General features: G+C 36.7%; 1 protein-coding gene across 1 annotated transcript in view; it reads left to right on the top strand.

The window, feature by feature from the left end:
- The first annotated feature begins 2,791 nt into the window (after positions 1-2,791).
- Positions 2,792-24,149, top strand: part of LOC149211321 (uncharacterized) — an 89,516-nt gene continuing 68,158 nt past the window's right edge. The window contains exons 1-2 of the mRNA XM_089393139.1: positions 2,792-2,800; positions 2,927-3,075. Coding sequence (XP_089249265.1) covers positions 2,792-2,800; positions 2,927-3,075 — 158 coding nt within the window. The remainder of the gene's footprint in view (positions 2,801-2,926; positions 3,076-24,149) is intronic.

The raw sequence follows: 24,149 nt of genomic DNA, 5'->3' as shown, positions 1-24,149 counted from the left end.
TAACTATTATAAGTTTTCGTTGCGGTGTTGTCTAACTATTATAAGTTTTGGCCGAAATCCAACAATTTTTTTGGTCAAGTCTTGATCTTCATTAGTTAAAATTGGCACCCTGAAAAACAATGAGACACTAAAGTTGTGAAAAGTTCACGACTCAAACTTTAAACTTATGATTCCAACAATTTTTTGCTAAATTCTAGATAAATTAAACAGGGAAAAATACTTAAAAACCCTTCCCAACATATAACAGTAAACTAAAGCTAAACTAGGGCTATAGGCATGTGACCCAAGGGACCAATCTATCGGGCAAGCTTTTCTTTAACTTTGGTTTACCATCATTTTACTGAACTCGAGTATCCCTAGATGAGGACAACTATTTTATCAAAGTGAACCAGATTCTGCCTCCATCCCTGTCCACCCTGAACATTTCGCAATGCATTACTTGGTGTTTCAATGATTATTTTATTATAGAACACAGCCCAAAAGTCAATGCTTCAGCTGGCTTTCAAGAAACCACATTTAAGTGCGGCTGTTCAAACTGTTTTGCCACGCTGCCTTCACAAGGAAAAATTGATTAATTTCATAAAAAAAAAAGATTTCATTTGTTGCATTTTACAAACCACATGATTCTATACAAGTTCTTCTGGAGCTGTGCGTCATAGGCTTGTCAAGCAGAGTTTCTACCAATTTTGTCAAACATTCTGTAATTTCTTTATTCCTCCGCATTCTCCCCATCCCTATCTTTTATCCTATTCTCTCATTTTTTTATGTGTTGTTGGTTCAGGTGCACAGCAAAACAACATAAAACACACAGCAGAAAAAATAAACAAGCACATAAGACACAGCTTTTAACGTGGTTCACCCAACTAATCTGGGCTACGTCCACCAAACATAGGCATCTGGACTTTATTAATCAAATTAGGAGATTACATCATGAAATCCTCACACTCTCTTAGCAAATCATCCGAATGACTGCCTGTTATATAGCATAGAAAATCTAATAGCCTCATAACTCCCTCACATCAAATATAGGAGGCATTAACTCCCTCCCAACAACCTGGAGCTAATCTAGGAACTGAATCCCTATTGTTGTCATCCTTAAGAGATTTTTGCCTATTTGACTAAAACAGAAAATCTCAACATGTGTGACATTTTTGAAAGAAAAAAGAACTTTATTGATGATGCCACAATTTCCCTCTCAAAAGGAGTTTTCACATTTTTTTCCAAAATACTTTTTTTGATTGTGTTTGAATTGTTTTTAAGAAGGAAATTGATTTAGCACCATTAAAATTTAGTACAGTCAAAATTTTGGAATTTTATAATTACAATTTAAATTTCCCAAAATTTTTATTAGATTTTAGAATTTTATAGCTGCAATTTAAAATTTTCATAATTTCTGTCAAATTTTATCATAATTTTATTTAAATTCCCACTATTTTCCAAACAAAATATGATTCTGTAAAAGTAACTACTGGTAAAAAAAAAACACCAAACACTTACTTATAAAACTTCAGCATTACCACAGCATAACCCTGAACACTACAAGAAAGGAAGTATAACATAAGAACTATAGCCATCTTAATATTGCAGTATGGTTTGGTCAGAGGACTTTGATGTATGTGGCTTCAGGTTGAATACGGTGGTTTGGGCTCCAAAGTCTTTCCCTACCGTTTCCCCACCGTTGGCTCAGGTTTATGGATATTGTATCCGTTTCCAAAAGCATTTCCAAAAGCATTGTGTAATAAGGCCACAATTTTGCCCATCTCCGGCACTTGTGACATTACTCTCTGACCTCCGAATCCCTCACCCTTAACCGCTCATGTGCATTGGTACACGAGGTCAGCTGACGTCAATTTAAATCTCTCTCCCCACCGTTGGGATCTTTCCTGTATGGCCTTCAACAAATCTATTCGACGACAGAGTGAAGCTTTTCTGGCATTAGTTTAATTGCCACATTTATTTTCATATTTATTACATAGTTTTGTAAGAAAAAACAGGGAAGAATAATAGAAGAGCCTTCTTTGAATAAAGAGGAAGAGGCACGGCTCAAAACAGTGGGAAGACGGACGGATAACAAGGGAGCCTGAGGAGACTCTTTGGAAAAGAAGCGAGGCTGCTCGTTGAGGTGGGAAATGAACAAAGAAAGAGAACGAGAACGAGAGTAAGCTTCCGATTTTAAGGATTTTCAATAAAATGTAATTTATATTTGAGATTAAGATGAGTTGTTAGTAAACCAGTCTAGATTTATCTTAACATTGGATTTATCAAACATTGAGAGGATCAAATTTTATCAAGTGTTGAGAGGATTAAATTTTTCGAGGTGTGAACTTATTTTTTGAGTGTAAAATTTGAGGAAAAGTTTGTACCTCCAGAAATTTGATCCCTCTGTATTTGATCCGATATTAAGATAGATCTAATATAAAATTTGTTGAAGATCTAATTATTTTAATGATTTTAAATATGCTAAATATATCTCAGATTAATTGAGTCAATTTAATTTAAAATTTTCTTAATTATCCCATTCTCAAACAATATTAAAAATTATTCAATAATTATAATTTTAATAAAAAATAAGATAAAATAAAACTTTTAATTATTCAATAATTATAATTTTAACATTATTAATTTTAAATTAGAAATAAAAATAAAATAAAATCAAATAAAACTCCAAACATTGCAAATGAAAAAATGTTTCAACTATTTAAGCCACTGACATGAATAAAAAAGAAGAAGAGATTAATATCCAAACGATGTACCTATTACCTTATTAGGTTATATAAATAAAGTAATATTCATGGCTAATGTATTTTATGCTTAACACTATTATCTTATAGATATTTTTTCTAATTTTTCATCAATAACTATAATGTAATATTCATGGCTAATGTATTTTACGTTTAATACTGTTATAATATTTGCTGGGTTTTAGGGCCGCCGCCGTGCTGCTTTGGGTCCAATATTTGTTGTTGTTTCAGCATTCTCAGGGTCTGCGGGTCAAATATTTGCTACTGTTCCAGCATTCTCAGGTCTTTACCATACGATATTTCTAGCAGAACGTGTGGAGGATGTAGATCTCTCGTAGATTTCTTCCGGTTTCTTTATCTTTTATGGTTTTTCGCAGATTTCTCACAAATCTTTTCTGTTTTTTCAACATTCTAGATCTCTTCCGCATATCCCGTGGATGTAAGGGCTCTATGGAAGTAAAATATGGCTCCCTGCTTCGCTATAATAGTTGCTGGCTCAGTTCCGTCCGCTTCCGGAGGGCAAGCCGCTGCCCATATCATTAGTGAAGCCCCAGCTCTTACCGTCCAAGTGGTCTAGGCCTCACTCGATGAGGCTTTGAAGTTTTCTGAAAGTGCCCTAATCTGCCGGTTCAATGGTTTTTGGCCGTGGCTAACAGCTCTCCACAATTGGATCTCAGAGGTGTGGAAGCCTGTCATTTATGATGAAATTAATATCTACCCCTGTGCTAGGGGTTTCTTTATAGTAGATTTTGAAAATCCTGAAAGCAGACAATATATTCTAGATTCTGGCCCTTGGTTTTGGGAAAACTCAAGCCTATTCATGAAGCCATGGACCCCATCATTTGATCCCTCAACAGCTGTCATAACTTCAGCACCAGTTTGGGTGAGATTGCCAAGCCTACCCTTGCATCTCTGGAATCTCTCCTCGCTAAAAACCATTGGAAATGCAATTGGAAAATTTTACTGCAGGTGCCCAGAAACAGAGGAATATGCCAGAACCACCTATGCACGCATTTGTGTGGAAATGGATTTCAGCACCGGATTCCCAGCGGAAATAAACCTAACAAGTAAAGACTATGTGTGGAACCAAAAACTCGATTATGAAAGTGTCCTCTTCCAATGTCGATCCTGCTTTAAGACAGGCAATTGCCCAAAAGACTCCCAGAAAAATTTTGCTAGAAAAAACCACCATATATCTACATGGTGGGAAGGAGCACAAAAAGAACACTACACTGTCATCAAAGAAGAATACACTAGAGAAAAATCTGAATCACAAGAAATCGGGCAAGAAAGAAACAATTCTCAAGACAAGCAGGGAGAAAGCCTTGCCCAACAACAAAAAATTGAACTCGACAACCCCTCAAGCATCAACAGTTATAAGGATTTGAATACTGCACAAAATAAATCTTCATTTAACAGCAAAGCAGATTTCCTATACCAAACTTCTTCTCCAACTCTCTTCAAAAGGTCGAACACAATAGATCGCGAAGCTAAGACACCAATGTCCCAAGAACTAGAAGAGATGAAGGAGATGCAAGATCAAGGAAGTTGGCAGACCGTAGAGAAAAAAAGAAAGCTACAACATCAATCTCGCCAAGAAAGATGAGAAGCCAAACAATTAAAAACTAAGAAAATTATAGGTCCGATAGACCAATTTGTAATCTTGGTTAGACTAAATTTTCATCATGTTCAATATACCACCTCGATCGGGGTGGGGAATTAAACCTGTGACTTCACATCAAGGAGTCTAAGACCCCATGGACAATAATTATAGGTATTAATTAATGGTGTTTTCTAATAATTATATGTTTTGGAGTTTTTAGCTGAAATCCAAGGAGTTTTTTGGGATGAAATCTAGATCAAGTTTGTTATTTAAAATGGGTTTTTGATTGCATCTATAGATCCAATACCCTCGAAGATTCATGGGGCACTTGGATTGTGTTTTGTTAACAATTCAACCCTGCAATTCCAACGAATTTCTATTAAATTTTAGATAAATGAAAAGAAAATATGCAAGAAAATCTTCCAAAATGTATAACAAATAGAATAAGACCTGCTTAGCCCTAAGGGTTAGCTCCATTGGTCAAGTCCCCGTTGTTAAGTTCCTCGCCGATCAGGAGGTCACAAGTGTTGAAAATAACAACAAGAAATGCTAAAAATAGCACTGCTATAAAGAGCATTTCGGGATACCTTTTAATTTTAGTTAGTCCCTGAACTAAAATTGAGAAGTAAAATTCGAATTTGATCTTAGCAACTGTTTGTAAAATAATTAATTAATTCATTTTGAGTTAATTAGTTGTAGGAAATCAAACATGAAGTCTATGTGGAGACATGCAATAGTTTCTCCATTGATTGAGGAAGTTATCCCTTGATTAAAGGAGATTAGAAGTTACTTTTGAGTTTGATGGTTATGTGATGAGGCCAATTCACATAGGTGGAAACATTGGACCCCAAGAGAAACTGCGCAAGGAAATAGGAGGCTTGGAGGGTTGAGGGAAGGCATATGCTATGTCTATTCAGTCTGTGAGATGTATTGTTTGATTGTGCTGAGAGCTGGATGGCTTGTGAGCTGAAGCTTTTTGTAATCTGAACATATTTCCACTTGTATGATATTACAGAGATCGGGGTTTTAGGCTGAGGCTTTCCCCAAAGTATTCTTCTGTGTTCATGTGTGATTGCTTTCTCATTCTCAGTTATATGTGTTCTATTTGATCTTGCTCATATTCGATTAAGCTTCCGCAAAGTTTGTTGTAGAAGTAGATCTTATATTTTTCTTTAGTATATTACATAATCTATTGATCTACAGTGGGAAATTCTACATGGTATCAGAGCTAAGGTGATCAAAAGAGAGAACAATATACAAGAAGGGAGAAGTTCGAAGTTTGAGGTTCATGAATATAGAAATCAAGTTCTTATCACATATCAATTTCACCAGTGGCGTTCAACGGTTTAAGACTCGAGTATGCCCTTGATGGTAGCTCGAATTATATAGCCTGGAAGGATCGCAAGGAAGCAATATTAGAGGATAATGGTCTAAAGGACTTCATTGATCAAGAAGTCCCCAAGCTGACAACGGCTAATGCTACAAAATTGGCAGAATGGAAGAAATGTGTGGCTAGAGCAAGGAGAATCCTTTTGGAAGGAGTTTGAGACCACATAGTCTCGAATCTCCATGGGAAGGAGACATTGTTTTCGATGTGGAAAACATTGAAAGATCTATATCAAAACAACAACTATTAGAGGAAGTTGGCGTTGAAAGACAAGCTTCGGAAAATCAAGTGTGAAAAGGGTGACATGATCTCTACATATCTGAACAAGCTCACCACCTACAGGGATGACCTTGGAAGTATAGGGATCACGACAACCAATGATTACATGGTGAGTCTTGCGTTTCTCGGTCTTCCTAAGAGTTGGCATAGCTACCAAGACTCGGTAAATGGAAGAGAAAAATTGCGAGATTGGGAACAACTTTGGTCGGGTCTGATGCAGGAGGAGATAAGAAGAAGCACCAGAGATGGATCTTCATCAAAGCAATATGATGAGGAAAATCTAGCCTTAGCGAGTAAGGCAAGGAAGGGGAAAGGGAAGGCGTCCCATTCCAAATCCAATTCTTCCCATGGTGGGAAGAATTTTGACAAATCGAAAGTGCGATGCTTTCATTGTCATGAAGTGGGCCATTATGATACAAATTGTCCATAGAAGAAATACAAGAAGGAATCCTCGAAGGGATCTGATGGTGAGGCACTGGCCTCACAGTTTGAGTTGGATTTCTCTCTTATCGCATGCATGGTTTCATCCATGGTGGGATGTGTTTGGTACCTGTACAGTGGAGCTTCATTCCACAGGTCAGGTGACAAGAATCTTTTCAGTACCTTGGAGGAGAAGGATCTCCAGATGATCGAGATGGGTGATGATGGAAAGTATCGTGTTTAAGGTGAAGGTACGGTTTTGTTTCAGAGGGAGCATGGAGCTGTCCTCACCCTGAATGATGTAAAGTATGTACCAGGTCTAAAGAATAATCTTGTGTCTGTTGCTATGCTAGAAGATAAAGGCTATGATGTAATCTTTAGTAAAGGAAAGGTATTCTTGAGGCATATCGGCACTGGACAGACCAAGAGGATCAGGATTCGAGTAAAGAATCTCTACAAGCTAGAGGTAGACAACTGTGCTACATTGAGTTCCAAAGCAGAGATGGTGTAGAGCCAAGATGTTAGCGAGCTATGGCATAGAAGATTGGGCCACTTGCACCATAGAGCCCTGAAGATCATGCAACATATTTCTACCTGACTTCCCAAGGGAAAACTGGAGCAGACGGGTACATGCAAAGGTTGTACCTTGGGTAAGTATGCGAAATATTCCTTTCAGGATCAAGACAGTAGAGCTGGAGCAATCCTGGAGCGAGTTCACTGAGATGTTTGTGGACCATTTTCTACAGCCTCCACCACTAAAAAAAGGTACTATGTTATTTTTATTGATGATTTTTCTCGTAGATGTTGGATGTACTTTATGAAAAGAAGGATCAGACCTTCTTGAGGTTTTGTGAATTTAAAGCCCTGGCAAAGAACGAATCTGGAAAGAAAATAAAAGCCTTGTGTAGCGACAATGGTGGAGAGTATGTCGCCCAACAGTTTAAGGACTTCTGCGCTGTAGAAGGAATTAAATGGGAGTTGACGACACCCCATAACCCATAGCAGAATGGGGTGGCCGAAAGGAAGAACAGATCGATTGTGGGAGCAACTTGAGCGATGTTGCATGACCAAAGCCTACCACTGCATTTGTGGGCTAAGGCATGCAATACAACAATATACTTTCATAACAGAAGCCTGCACTGTATACTAGGAATGAAGACACCTATGGAGGCCTTTTTCGGGAAGTGACCAGATGTGAGTCACTTCCGAATCTTTGGATCATTGGTTTATTGCCATGTGACCAAAGATGCTTGGAAGAAGCTAGATCCAACAACTGAGTTTGGAGTACTTGTGGGGTACACAGATACACCCCATAACTATCGGGTCTTCTTGCCTACCAATCAGAGGGCAGTGGTACGCAGAGATCTGAAGTTCGACGAGCAGAAATCCATGTGAGTATCACTTGAGAGGGAGCTCAAGGTGCATGTAGAGGTGGAACTTTCAGTTCCTGAGGAGGAGGAGCCTTAGATTGATGCAGAGCAGCCGCATGCAGAGGATCCGGGAGTGGAAACATCCACCCATGCTCAGTCTTCCAGAGATGGGCGAGAATGCCCAAGGGAAGCTGACAGGTTGATGCTGGATGCGTGGGAGAATGTGGGACAACCATCTTCTCAGTGCAGACAGAGGAGGTCGCTCAAGCGGTACACTGGTTACATGGCCCTAGTTGGGGAGTGTGTAGAGTCCAAGCCTTCTTCATTCGAGGAGGCAGTGCAGAAACCAGTCTGGGTTGATGCAATGGTGGAGGAGTACGACTCCATCATTCGGAACTGTGTTTGGGATGTTGTCCCAAGACCTCAAGACAAGTCAGTGGTGAGTTCCAGATGGCTTTACAAGGTAAAGTAGGCAGTTGATGGCAGTGGTGAGAAACATTAGGCAAGGTTGTTGCCCGTGGTTTCTCATAGGTCGAGGGGATCGACTACAATGAGAATTTTGCTCCTGTAGCAAGGTACTCATCGATCAGATCGATGTTGGCACTATCAGCTCAGATGGGTTGGAGGATCCATCAAATGGACGTGAAGACAAAATTCCTCAATGGGAAGATTGAGGAGGAGGTGTACATTGAGCATCCAGAAGGTTTCGAGACCTTCAATCGTGAGTCGCATGTGTGCTGACTCAATAGGGCTCTATATAGGCTGAGGCAAGCACCCCATGCTTGGTACACCAGGATTGACAGCTATTTCACCGGGTTGGGCTTCACCAAGAGTGAAGCAGATGCAAACCTTTACCACATCATGGTAGAAGGTAAGCCATTGATCATTGTTCTTTATGTCGATGATCTGATTTTGACAGGTGATGATCAGCTGATCTAGTCTTGCAAGAAGGACCTTGCAAGAGAGTTCGAAATGAAAGACATGGGTCTTATGCACTACTTTCTAGGCATGGAAGTGTGGCAAAAGGATGGAGAAGTTTTTGGGTCTCAAGGCAAGTATGCTAATGAGATACTCAGGCGGTTCCACATGGAGAAGTGCAAGCCCATGCATACTCCTCTAGCTATGAATTGGAGAAAGGAGGATGCTACTTCGGGTGAGATAGTAGCTACTACTGTTTATCGACAACTTGTGGGTTCACTTATGTATCTAGTGAACACACAACCAGACTTATGCTTTGCGATGAACCAACTGAGTCAAGCTATGGTTCAGCCTACCAAGTTGTTTTGGAAGGCAGTGAAGCATGTTCTGAGATATCTCAGAGGCACATCTCAGTATGGATTGTGGTACAAACGGACAGAGGAAGTGAAGCTTCAGGGCTTCATAGATGCGGATTGGGCAGGGAGTCCATTAGACTGAAAGAGCATTGTTGGAGGAATCTTCAACCTTGGTTCAGCTACAGTTTCCTGGTACAGCAGGAAAAAGAGATCAGTTGCACTTAGCTCAGCAGAGGCTGAATACATCGCTGCTAGTCAGGCTGCATGTGAGGCAATTTGGATGCGGAAGATTCTAGTGGGATTGTTTGGTCAGAGGATGGATCCAACTGTGATCTACTATAATAATCAGAGTTGTATCAAACTCTCTAAGAATCTAATTTTTCATGAAAGGTCCAAGCACATTGATATCCGGTATCACAATTTTTGAGACTGTGTGGTCAAGAGGATCATGTTGTTGTTGTATGTTTCGACCGAGGAACAGGATGCAGATATTTTGACTAAGACATTGTCAAAATGCAAGTTCGAGTTCCACAGAGACAGGATTGTGGTTGCTGATAATCCCTTTCTTGTTGAGAGGGAGTGTTGAAAATAGCAACAAGAAATTCTAAAAATAGAAGTGCTAAAAATAACACTGCTATAAATAGCATTTCAGGATACTTTCCAATTTTAGTTAGTCCCTGAACTATAATTGAGAATTAAAATTCGAATTTGATCTTAACAGTTGTTTGTAAATAATTAATTAATTCATCTTGAGTTAATTAGTTTTAGGAAATCAAACATGAAGTCTATGTGAAGACATGCAATAGTTTCTCAATTGATTGAGGAAGTTATCCCTTGATTAAAGGAGATCAGGATGAGTTTCACTTTGAGTTGCAATTAGTTAGCTCAGTTATCTGAGTTAAGTCCAATTAGATTAGTTCCAACAATTTGTGGAACTGATTGTGAATTCAGTTAGTTAATGCATGCATGCATACAACTGTTTCACTTCAAATAACTGAATATTCTCTCATAAATAACTCATGCATGTTAGTTCAGTCAGAGACCCAGCTGAGATTAGGTGATGGGACAGTGTACTATCAGTTGCAGGAATATTCCTTGGAGGATATCTCTTGCATGCAGAAGGAATTCATTCCTTGAAGATTGCGTAGTTACTTTTGAGTTTGATGGTCATGTGATGAGGCCAATTCGCACAGGTGGAAGCATTGGAACCCAAGAGAAACTACGCAAGGAAATAGGAGGCTTGGAGGGCTAAAGGAAGGCATATGTTGTGTCTATTCAGTCCGTGAACAATATTGTTAGATTGTGCTGAGAGCTGGATGACTTGTGAGCTGAAGCTTTGTGTAATCTGAACATATTTCCACTTGTATGATATTACAGAGATCAAGGTTTTATGCTGAGGCTTTCCCTAGAGTATTCTTCTGTGTTCATGTGTGATTTCTTTCTCATTCTCAGTTATATGTGTTCTATTTGATCTTGCTCATATTCGATTAAGCTTCCTCAAAGTTTGTTGTAGAAGTAGATCTTGTATTTTTCTTTAGTATATTGCATAATCTGTTGATCTATAGTGGGAAATTATACAACAAGGTCAATTCTCCTCGACGCCCTTGGGGTTGGGCCATGCTAGTTTGGTCGAAGGGATTTAAAAGATTCCCTTTGGGGTTGATCTCCCCATATTTTCCCGGACCACAACATTAAAAGAAAGAATAAAACATACTTAATAGCATTAAAATAATGTTAGTAAAAGATTAACCACTAAATTATTATATATAGTAGTTAAATCAATATGATTTCTCAAGTTGACTAACTAAAATTTTAATAAAATTTAAAAAATTGTAAAATTAGTGAATATAAATATCAACGAACACTTTTATATAGATGGAAATTATATATATAAAATATGATTAGGAAAACCAAAATAAACTAGAAAGAGTTGCAAAACCAATGGATACAAATATTAAACAAGGGAGGCTGCATCACAACTAGTCCCTGCCTTTTGTTGGGAGAGCTCTAAGTGTCAGAAAGCCCCGCCATATAATAAACGATAAAGTTAGCCAAAACCAGATCTATATCATTGTTGACCCACCAACATGAGCAAAGGTATAGATTACAAGGCTACTTCTTTGAACCATCTCCAATCACTAATTTTGTACTCCTGTGAATGATTGCAATCACTAACTTTGTACTTCTATGAATGATTGCAGAGAAGTATTTTCTGGATTTCATCACGAGGATTTTTCCAGTTCTTTCTTTGTAAGTCTCACAAGAAAACTTGGTCTGTCCATTATGGAAGGTATAGATATTTCATGAAAGGTGACTGTGGTTGAATTTCCGACTTCACTGACTTCGAAATGTCGGGAAACCTTGAATCCAACAAGTTGACTAGTTTTTCCACAACAAAATCAGACTTAAAGTTCTTTTGCTTAAGTCAGTAAAATATATAATTGAATGTATGATATTTCATTAAATTTTTCACATCTACATCACTGAGAACTCACCAATTCAAGACTTTGATTTTCAGGTCGATGATCCCCTTACCTTCTGGAAATGCCCAACAACTTCTGTGAAATCAGCAATATGGGCATCTTTACCAAAGAATGTATGAACAATGGTAGTGATGACAACTATCCTTGCTTACATGTTGAACTGGAGAAGACTTCGTCTTGAGGCTTTTTTGTAACAGGAAGAGATTCACTAGTCAAGGGTGACTGTATGAAAAACACAAGAAACACAACTTTAGGAAAAAACAATATTTCCAGGAAAACATAAATGCATTACGAAAGAGAGAAAAAGAAACCTGACTCTATCAAAACAGGGGCATGTATCACTACATGGATATATTACACTCTGAAAAGAGGAACTGGTGCTTTAATTTGCATGACATACAATGCTTGTTTAACCACGATAAGTGGTACGTGTGCTCATACCTGGTCAATTTTTTAAAGGATCACTTAAAATAACATATGCAAGAACAATACATCATAGTTTAATGCTAATAACATCCCCTGGAACCAAAATTGTTGCATCTTTTTCTTTCCATTTCTCATCTCTGAGAACCTAAATAAATAAAATTGCACTAATTACGGTTGTCGTGATAATGTATAAGCTACATTTTCTAGCTTGCAATGTTCCTTGTTTTGGCTAACTTTGTTTGTTAAAGAGGAGAATCCAAACCTTTGTTTTAGGAGCTAAATGCACCATGAGAGTAGCTGTAGCATTATCTGCATTGTTCTTTTCTACGAAGCTAATTGTTGAGTTTATAAACAACAGACAAATGATTGCAATTAATTGATTCCTTCACATTAACAAGATTAAACAAGTGAACCGACCAGAATGTAAGAAAGGTTTTCACAAACTTGTCCAATCTTATTTCTGTATTAGCAAGAACAATAGCCATGAGTGCTGACAGATAGGTAGTAAACAACTCTGGCATATTATTATTCAAAATAGAATACCTATTCCGGGAAGAATGTTCTATTTTTACATTTCGATTAATTCTCATTCATTTACATTCCTTGATAGCGAAAACAAAAATTTAAAATTATTAATCCAAGAACCGAGTGATGTTGTCAAAAGTCCACATGTGAGAACAATACCCACAAATACACTAGCAGACCTATTAAAAGATGTACAAAGGAAAATATCTCTTCAAGTTTCCAAGTAAGATAAGGACATTATGATGGATGGAAGAGTGAAAATTCTGGGGCATCCAAAATTGCTGATTGATTGGGTCAATAACTGATGATTGATTGGGGAAACACTATAAATATAACGAAAAAGTTGGGAAAAAATTATATAAATTGTAAAACTAAAGATGGGTCAAAAATATATACGAGACCCTGAATTTGAGCCTGTAGATCAAAATTTACTAAAAATGATAAAATTAACGACGATGTGAAAATGTAAAATGTTTTGTTGAGCATTATAAATTTGAGATTATGTATGCCAAAATGTTTCTTTTGACCACTATAATCCAAGGAGAGGGCATTGAGATAAAATAGGAATATTTTATTTTATTTTATTTTTTTCTAAGAAACTAAGGAAAAATGGAATAGATTTTTCAGCCTTGAGGATCCTAGGGTAAAAGTGAATGCGTTTTCTTGGAAAGATATAAAAATGGATGAGAGGCTTGATACACCTAATCCAGCTTAATAGTCTTGCCCTTTGTAATTTCTCCTTTATTTTTCTATCAAGGGATTTGACTCGAGCAACTCTTATAATCCTAATTTTACTTAAATAGTGTAAAGCAAAGCATTGACTCAATGGGATTTTAGGCCAGAAAACTATTTTCGACATTGTTTAAAAGGGAAATTGTCATATTGGATTCCATATTTTCTCGTGAGTTCCAGTATTTTCATTCTTTACAACAAGTTGTGGACAAAAATAAGTGTATTGCAACTAGTTACAATGAGTTTGTGAAAAAAAATGTATGAGAACATGTGATGTGAGTTGTATGATAAACAACACAACATGATTTGATTGATTACTGATTTATTTTTTAATACATCATCATTATGAATGAAAACACATACTAGCGGCAGTACACAGTCAAACTGTGGATGCTAAAAAAACATGTCACACTATACTTAACATAGATAGCTCTGTTTTACGGACACTGGATTCATTGGTTCCATTTTCCAGTAGTTTAATACTATAATGTTATGTATTTGAGAAAGTAAAAGTTGACATTTTCTAGGGCAGTGGATCTCATAGAAAGTATGGGACACTTAGGGTTTCTCCTCTAATTTATTGAAACTAAAAATTTGGAAATGAAGCGTGCTTTCCTGAGATGTAAGACCTTCTCTTGAACAACTACATCGTAGCTATTCAAGCACCTAATCGAAAGGCAAACTTTCCTGAAATGGATCCCCACAAGTATTCTTCAGAACCATGAAATTTTACAGCATTTAAATCACATTGAATCATGAAGAGGAATCAAAAAATGAATCTACTGAGAAAACTGATCCTCGTACCGGATCAACCATAGCTTTATTGAAATCCTCTACAATTAAAGGCTTATTCTCTTTGGACTCCACTATTCACAAGGAAAAAGCATTCGACACTCCTAGGTTAGATCCCTAATTGATCGTTGTGTTTATCCACAACTTGATTGAGATCGAAATATTACTCTGCAGTTAAATTACATTTGAATAGATACAATGAATGGGAAAGTTATAATTAAAAAAATAATAATAAATAAATTAAAATTAGATGGTGGAGACGTTGACCATGCATGCATCGCAGGTGTCACATGAACTGATTCCCAGGTTTCTCTCTAGTTGGACACTTCGACACACCAGAAGAGTAGTGTGAGGGCGCATAAGGTGCTGAATCCACTGAATAAATAAAAAAACTTGCCACATACCTTTGCTGCTTTAATCAATCGTGTTGTTGCCTCTTCTCTTTTCTATGCCTATGTTGCTGGTGTTGGAATTGGAGTACTACTTTGTTGCTCGTGCTGGAAATGGAGCTAGTACTGCAGCTGGATCTATACTAGATCTGGAACTTCTCATGCTACTGTCTTTGCTACAGGTTATGGATCTACTTATATTGTTACTTGAGATACCATAGATATATCTGCCTTTACTAGTGGTTGTGCTCGGTCAAATGCGTCTACTCCTGGGGGATCTAGAACATCTGGATCTGCTACTACCTTTTCTTATTCTACTTAAGCTCCCTCTATGGCTAGGACTTAAGCTGATGTTGTCTCTGCTACTGGATCTACTAACGTTGGTGTTGGATCGACTTATGCTGGTGGATCACCTTTTGCTGGTGGGTCTCCAACAGTATATGCTACATCTACTCCTGCTGAAGGATATGAAACTAGTACAGGGGCTTACCTTCGCTCTGGATCTATTCTATAAATGGATATGGGACTGGGATATACTCCTATTACTGGTGTTGGGTCTTAATAATATACAGAATCACTAGCTTAAACAACTGAATCAATTGTTGGGACAGGAAGAGATGTGAGGCAAGGTGGTGAATCTACTTGTGTTGTGCTGGATCTTTGACTGGACCAAAAATCAAACTAGTGCCTCCTAAAAAATTAGTATATTATGTTGGGGAAGAATATTACCTTTTTTTTTTTACCTTTAGTCCAATCATTTCTTGTGTCCAATCATCAGATTCATCCATTCATTAGTTGCAGAGAATGTTGCTAGATGGTAAGTCATCATATGCAAATATAAGGTTAGCTCCCCCGTTCAAGAAATCAGTGATTTCCTCTTTACTACTGACGCTCTGGTTCAGTGTTGATTTTTTGTAGCAACTCCTTGGTGGGTGGCTTTCTCTTCCGAGGATTGAGCCTGATGGATGGACAGATTAAGCTCAAGCTAGCCTGGTAGTTGAAGCAGAAGATTAAGTGACAAGCCACAAATTAGAAGGCCTTTATATTAGCTAGCAGTGTGACCACCATTATTAGATAGCAATTGTTTCTTATTCTATTGACCAAGTGAGAGTAGCAGAGCCAGTAGCCACCATGCTCAGATCACTTTATGATTTCTCCTATTCTCGGGAGGAAGCACTACAATATTGATTGCTAGTGGGAGGAAGCGCTACAATATTGATTGCTATAGACTTGCAATAATTTTCCATATTGATGAAGAACCAGCATATTAGAGTGCACCCAAGGTGAACCAAAGCATACATAATCCGTGGTAGGGTTCAACAGATCCAATTGATTTAGGACCAGACAAAGTCAAGTCTGCAACATCCTGGCTAGTTTCAGTATAGCTTCAGATCTAATTGACCTTAATGCATTAACAACACAAAGGCTCAGAAGCAAAAAAGTGACAGAGCATGAGTGTTCTGCAATATAGGCATGTTATACACATAGGCATTCTGCAATATAGACATGTTACACACACAGGCATGTGATACACATAGGTACACTTTTTTTTTATCTTCTTTCTAACCATCTGTCTGGTTTATTCCTGCTATCCTACTTGCTAACCGTCTGCCTGGTTTCATGCTAATTGTCTATCTGGTTTCTGCCTTCCTGTTATGCGCTAGCCATTTGTCTAGTTTCTGCCTTCCTGCTATCCTACTTTCTAACCATCTTCCTGGTTTCCTATCCTACTTGTTAACCATCTACCTGGTTTTTCTTAAAAAATCTTGTTTTCTTTTGGTGTGATAGAGGGCTCAAGTGGAAGTGTATGACATAGTGTTGTCAACTTTCGAATGTGTGACACCTATATGACACTTGTTTACATGTAAACGAAGCGGTGGCAGGCGTACATGCAGTGGTGGTGTACATGCAGGTGGTGCATACATGTAGTGGTGGTGCAGTGGTGGATAATATGATAATATAGTTACATGTAGTGGTGGATATTCATAAGATTTAATGCTTTAAACTAATACTAGAATTAGTTTACTTCTAAAAAATTCTCAAAAATGCGAAAGGAACATACTAATATAGGATATGATTTTAGTCTCAGGCCAAATAAGATGATGAAACATATTGCCTTATAAAACTACACGGTCATCTTTAAAGAGTTTGGATAAAGTTAGGTTATCCATGATAGTGACTAGCTAGGACTAATGTTGACCCACATTTTTCGATTGCTATAGTGCCTGCCATCGCTGTGGCAGGGACTAAAAAATGTCAACAAACACATTGGTGTGGATAGGAATTTTATATTATAAAGTATGATTAAAAAAAATTACAAGAAAGAGTTACAAGACCCATGGATATAAATATCAATAGGATAGGAGTAAGAAATTGATAAAATAGAACTATAGAATTGATGGGTATAAATATAAAAAAGTAGCGTTAATATTGGAATTACTTATTAATTTAGGTAATTAATTATGCAAAAGGAATTTTTTTAAGGGAGGGTTTTTTTAAAAAATTTCATCGTTGATGTTTAATTTATCAAAACACTAATACTTGGTAGCATTTATTAATTGGTATTAATTGTTTCCCATTTCGTAGATCCAAACAATTATCTGTAAATTTCATTTGCAGTGAGGAATTTATAATGGTGATGGGATTGGATAGAAACATAATGGAATATATGACTGATTTTCTCAATCAACCTCATGGCAACAACATGCCCATAGCATTTGGTTTAATTCATTCCGAGGATGAAACATGTAGCTTTCTTTCATTGCCTTAGAGGTTAAATAAGAAACTGGGTGAAGAGCTAGTGTTCATATTCTATTTTTCTTAAAAATATCCCCTATTGTATGGTTTGTCATCCTTTTCCATCATCTATATCGACTATTTTCTTTGTCTTCCTTGCCAAAAAGGGTAGCTTTTCTTTGACAAATATAGTGAACTTTGAACACCCTTTTTCCAACTACATTTGTCGTTTGAATGTGGATATGTTGGAATTGAGAATGAAGTCAAGGTTAGGTAGGTTTTCATTGCACACACACCTTTATCTCTCTACAATAGGTTGGTATAGTTTGGAATTTACAATATTAAACAAGATTAATAACTACGATGTAGCATAGTCCTTGCCTCTACCACTAATTAATTGATTCTCCTTGCACAAAGCTTTTTGCATAGCATAAGCTCTCTGCACACGTTTTCTTTGTACAACCACCTCTGCACAACTTCCTCCACACATGCTTCCTTCACACACGCTACCTCTACACAACTACCTCTGCACTTAATAACACCCTTCGGTCAGTGATTTCGATTGAAAGTTGTTATTAATTGATGTGGGTCCTAGATGCACTCACATTCATGGAAACATGTCAAAAGCAACATACATTTATGAGGTGGTTCCAATCCCCACCACTCTAAGGTTTTAAAAACATGAATTATACATGAAATCAAAATTGATTTGATTAGCTAATCATGTTTTTATAAAGATTTATAAGGTTTTCATTTTGTACTATAGAGAGCCACGACGTTTATTCAAATTTTCCTTAATAGATCCTTACGACACCAAGAAAGGCAACTTACTAGATAAACCCTTGCTGCAAAATGTGGTTATTGTGCATATTTGTAGGCAACAATCAACTCCTTGGGTTGTTAAAGCACCATATACTTGTATGTATGGTTATTATTATATTTGGTTTTTAACTAGATCATGAGATTCAAATGGAGGTCAATAGATTTGGTATGACTAGCTTTCCTAGTACGTTGAACCTAGTGAGTTGTTAAAGAGAAAGTATTGCTTATTGGAAAGCATGGATAGTTTGTTGTGTATTAAATATTTGTCTTTGTCATCGACCACTTTTATATCTACTATGAGAATGAAAAAGTCCACACAAACTCTTTACACCATGCACATTATCAACCATTTTTATATCTACTAGCTCATTGTGTAGGAGTGCAAATCTCCACACAAACTCTTTAGAGACCCTGCACATTATCATTCTCTGCACAAACTCGTCCCACACCCCGCACATTACCATTCTCCCCACAAACCCGTTCTGCACAATTTCAAACGCATCAAAATGAAAAAGAGTTGGAACTTATAATATATGGTTTTTTATTACAATGTTTTCATTTTTACTTTTGATTTGCCTTTGATGATTTGGTTGAATTCACTCATCTAAATTTGTTATTGAGAAAATATTTCCAACTCTTGACCATATTGTACAAGGTGAATTGCAGTTAATCATGTTGTTTTATGTGTTATCGATTGTATGAGAAATTTCTATTTGGTTTTAACCCTAGTGCATAATGTCTACCCATTGAAACCCTCCATCGGTGGACTAGGAGGGCGAAACATTAGACTACATTTTGAGATGCTAGGGCTCATGGCTTGAGTTTCAAGCATAAATTCCCAAACGACATTTGCCCTCGAAATTGCCGCTAGCTGAAATTAAACTCATTATTCATTAAAATTTTCCTAGTCCACCAATATTATTATTGTGTTTCTTCAATTTTTGGGTCTTGTTAATTCCCCTTTAAAAATTTTCAATTTTGAACTCCGATCAGTTAATGAAAAATGGTCAACAACAATACATTAAGAACCGATTTCTCTAGGATTCATATTATGATATTTGAATTTTTGGAAATATTTTGAAAGTGATAGCCCTTCACCACTTGGATTAATCCTTAAGGGGCAAACAACATTTTGGATTGGCTGGTCTGAAATGCGGGCATTTCTGTTGTGCAGGTCTCAAGCATATTATGAAGATACAATATCAAAGACCGCACAATCACATTATTTTCTGACTTACAACCATGGTACTGTGATTGTGCATCTATAATTTTAGAAGCCGTGTAACCATAATTTTGTTGTTGATCAATGGGTAGGATAATTTTAATGACTAATGAGTTTGAGAAGATTCTTCGTCGAAAATCACATTGGGATGCTTTTCTCGACGTGTTTCGAACTAACCAGTGTGGTTCATCGTCAGGACAAGTTGAATGAGCAGATCTCGCTTTGCATATTAAATAGATAGGGTAGAACATCCAACGGCTATATTTCCAGACCAGGTAACGGCTATATTGACAACGGCTAGATTTGACCGGGAAACGACTAGTTTGAACTTGATAAGGGGTATAAACTTTATTTAATTAAATAAGTTAATTCGGTTATTTATATTCCTATTAAAATAAAAGTAAATGGACCATTTTATAATTATAAATATATATTAAAATAAGTAAATTATAAAATAAATTAATTTAAATTGTTAGTTATCAAAGTTATTATATATAAATATTAGTTAGTTATAAAAGTTATAAAAAAATAGAGTAATATATAAATAGTTAGTTATATTTTTATTAAAATATAAGTTAAAGGGACCTTTTCATACACGTATATTTATAAATATGTATTAAAATAAATAAATTATAAAATACATTAATTTTAAATTAATAGTTATTTATAAAAGTTTTTAAACATATAAATATTAGAGTAATTTAAGGGTTAGAAAAAATATTATAATATTTAAAATTAATTAATAGTTTATTTAAGGGTAAAAAATAGTATATTATCCTAGATTAGTTTCAAGAATATTTTCCTTTTGTTATTAGAATAAAACAATAGCATAAATAAAATTCTATTACAACAATAACTCCACCTATATCAACCACAACAAGGGAAAAATTACTAAAAAACAACCAGATCAAGCTAAACCAAGGGAGGGGAAGAAATGAAGAAAATGACTAGGAGGAGAGGGCTGGGACCCAACAACTACTAATCTTCTAGCCATCCTCTCTATTGAGATTGTTCAGCCTTTTTTCAATCTCAAGGGCTTCCCTAAATTTCTGGTGATGGATTTGCGACACTCTAGCAATAACACTAACTTCCTCGATACAGACATGATGACTACCACAATAAAATGTTATATCATCTTCATAATAGTGGAAGTTATAAGAAGCTTCCAAAAAAGCCGTTAAAGAAGATCTCTAGGAATGTGGCCCTTGCCGTTAAATCTAGTAACTCGGTGAGTCCCCAACACCATAAACTCATTGAGAGCAATCATATCATGCCTAGAATCTATGGGCTCCCTAAAATTCATAAGGAAGGAGCTCCCCTTAGGCCCACAGTCAACACCATTGGAGGTCCTACCTATCTTCTTGCTAAGTTCCTTGCCTTGAAGCTTAAACCCTTAGTTGATCGTATAGGGTCCTTCGTTAAAGACTCGGCTTCCTTCATTGAGGAGCTCAAGGACATCAAGCTAGACTTTGGAGACATTCTTATCAGTTTTGATATTATTTCCCTCTACACTTGCATCCCTATAAATGAGGCCATGGAAGTGATCAACTGTCTAACAGATCCTGATACCGCTTAGTTAGTTGAGATCTCCCTCACTTCGACCTTTTTCAGTTTTGAAGGTGAGTTCTTTGAGCAAACTTGTGGGGTTGCCATGGGCTCACCCCTATCCTCTGTTGTTACAAATATTTTTATGGAAGATTTTGAATCCAAGGCTCTAAACTCAACTCGCCTCCTACCCAAGCTTTGGAAAAGATATGTAGATGACACTAATGTTATTTGGTCTCACGGCCAAGAGGAGTTAGATCTCTTCTTCGATCATCTCAATAGTCAATCCTCGACTATTAAGTTCACTAAGGAACAAGAAGTCGATGGTTACCTCCCTTTCCTTGATATTCTTATCTCTAAGAATAATGATGGTTCCCTCTCCCACTAAGTGTTTTGTAAGAAAACCCATATGGAGCAGTATCTTCATGCTAGTTCCCACCATTTCCCGGCCCAGAAGTTGGGGTTCTCAACACTCTTGCTACTCGTGCCTTAAGGATCTCTGATAAAAAGAGCTTCGAGGAGGAGAGATCCCATCTCCTTATTGTCTTTGTTGAGAACGGTTATAGCAGACACATGGGACAAAAGCCTTTCCTCAAAGCAGCTAAGAATTCGTTAACTAGAAGAGGACCTAAAGAACGGATTCTTGGTGTCCATCTTCCATTTGTTCAGGGGACCACAGATAGGATTGCGAGGATTCTTAAGAAGCATAATGTCCCCTCAACCTTTAGACCTCTTAACACCATTCGTAAGTCCCTCAGATCAGTGAAGGATCCTATTGACCCCAAGGACATGAAAGGGGTATATATTATTCCTTGTTCATGTGGGACCCCCTATATTGGTGAGACTGGTCACTCCATTAATCAAAGGATTAGTGAGCACACAACTGACCTTAAGCATAGGAGAACCAAGTCTTCCGCTTTAGCAGAACATGTGGAGAAAACCAATCATCATGTTTGTATCGAGGAAGCTAGTGTTATTGCTAGAGTGTCGCAATTCCATCACCGGAAATTTAGGGAAGCCCTTGAGATTGAAAAAAGGCTGAACAATCTCAATAGAGAGGATGGCTGGAAGATCAGTAGTTGCTGGGTCCCAGCCCTCTCCTCCTAGTCATTTTCTTCCTTTCTTCCCCTCCCTTGGTTTAGCTTGATTTGGTTGTTTTTTAGTAATTTTTCCCTTGTTGTGGTTGATATAGGTGGAGCTATTGTAATAACACTTTATTTATGCTATTGTTATATTCTAATAATAGAAGGAAAATATTCTTGAAATTATCTAGGATAATATACTAATTTTTACCCTTAAATAAACTACTAATTAATTTTAAATATTATAGTATTTTTTCTAACCCTTAAATTACTCTAATATTTATATGTTTAAAAACTTTTATAAATAACTATTAATTTATTTTAATATATATTTATAAATATATGTGTATGAAAAGGTCCCTTTAACTTATATTTTAATAAAAATATAACTAACTATTTATATATTACTCTATTTTTTTATAACTTTTATAACTAACTAATATTTATATATAATAACTTTGATAACTAACAATTTAAATTAATTTATTTTATAATTTACTTATTTTAAAATATATCTATAATTATAAAATGTCCATTTACTTTTATTTTAATAAGAATATAAATAACCGAATTAACTTCTTTAATTAAATAAAGTTTATACCCCTTATCAAGTTCAAACTAGCCGTTTCTCGGCCAAATCTAGCCATTTTCAATATAGCCATTACTTGGTCTAGAAATATCGTTGTTGGATGTTCTGCCCTATCTATTTAATATGCAAAGCGAGATCTGTTCATTCAACTTGTCTTGACGATGAACCACACTGGTTGGTTCGAAATGCATCGACAAAAGCATCCCAATGTGATTTTCGCCAAAGAATCTTCTCAAATTTGATATGGATCACAGAAGCCTAAATTCAATGACTAATGAGTTTAATTATGACCAACACCATTTCTGAGGGAAGATGTCATTTCCGAATTGCTGGCATAGAAATTATAATTCATCGATTTTTTTTATACATGTAAAATTCATCCTCACTCATGGAATCCAATTATTTGACCAAGAAGGTGTAAGAGCAAGCAATGGCATCGAGTGAGTTGTTGCATAAGTGTTGGCTATTGCGGAAGTGAACACTATAAAAACTATCTTGTGGGTTTCTGTTGGTCTTGGAGATTCATAGGTAATCAAGTCCACCACCGACGAACCTAAAATTGCAACACAACGAAACAAACATATCCACTGCGTTTAATTTTACATAATGCATTCGATCGATCCATATGTAGTTCAGAAAGAGAAACAAAACCATGATACCCAGTACTTTATGGGCGACCATGATATGAGTAGATAGACTGTACAACATAGAGATGAATAATTTCATTATGAAATTAATAATGGAGTCTGGTGCTATAATGTAATATCCCAAACATTGAAATAATCAATCGATCTAGCACATCTAGGTGTTTTAGTTAAAAATAATTACAATCAAACACTGAACACAATGGGATCTGAAAATACACCCTTTATTTAAATTAATAGCTTAAGAAAATGGTACATGCCCATACAATAAATTTTAAGCCCCTGCAATGGCATGCACAACTCCTTATCAAAAGAGAAGACAAATGCACTTAAGCACAATCGTGGGCCCTGGATGGATCAACCAGACAAAATGACACCCAAAAGGGTTTCATCCCTGGGATCAAATTTAGAACTAGCCACGCCAAGTTCTCAAGAAGAAAATAATGAGATAGATAAACATGAATGATCCAAATGCTTAGCTTCTATCCCCTTTTATAGGCTTGATGGACTCTCTAAAGACCCTATTTTATTATTTTCCCTCGAAAACTGAAGGCAAATACCATGGGCTGATACCATGGGAAAATACCACGGTAAATACCATGGACAAATTCCGTCCATTTTGACTAGATCAAGAAAGGGAATATTACAAATCCTCCTACCAAAAGATTGATTTCCCTCAAGCAATTTACTGTTATACACTACAGAAGCATTGATACTAGGATCCCATACAAACTAGTGTGTTATTCCATACCTCCATACTACATGATCCTGAATGGGTCCTTCGATACCTGGATCCAAAACGATCCTCTGACCAATACTTCCCTCGATAAATTCATCTGGATCCCAAAAAATCCTTTGTCCAATCCTAGCCCCAATGGATTCTCTTGGATCCCAACGCCACCTAAATCCTGGGACCTGTGGGTTATGGTACTATCTCAACCCTCCATCACTGCTCGTGGCAAGGGGCCCAAGCTGCAATATGCTCTTGGCTAAGAGTATCCCATCAATAGAGTTCCAACTCATAATCTCTCACCAATCCATGTCTAGGGGAGGATATAATGCATGAATTCCTGCACATGGAATAAGTC

This window comes from Pinus tabuliformis, chromosome 1_1, assembly GCF_031772625.1.
Source record: "Pinus tabuliformis cultivar Carrire ecotype Pingquan chromosome 1_1, CPIR1, whole genome shotgun sequence".
Lineage (NCBI taxonomy): Eukaryota > Viridiplantae > Streptophyta > Pinopsida > Pinales > Pinaceae > Pinus > Pinus tabuliformis.
Note: the sequence above shows the minus strand (reverse complement) of the source record. Positions and strands in the feature narration are given on the sequence as shown.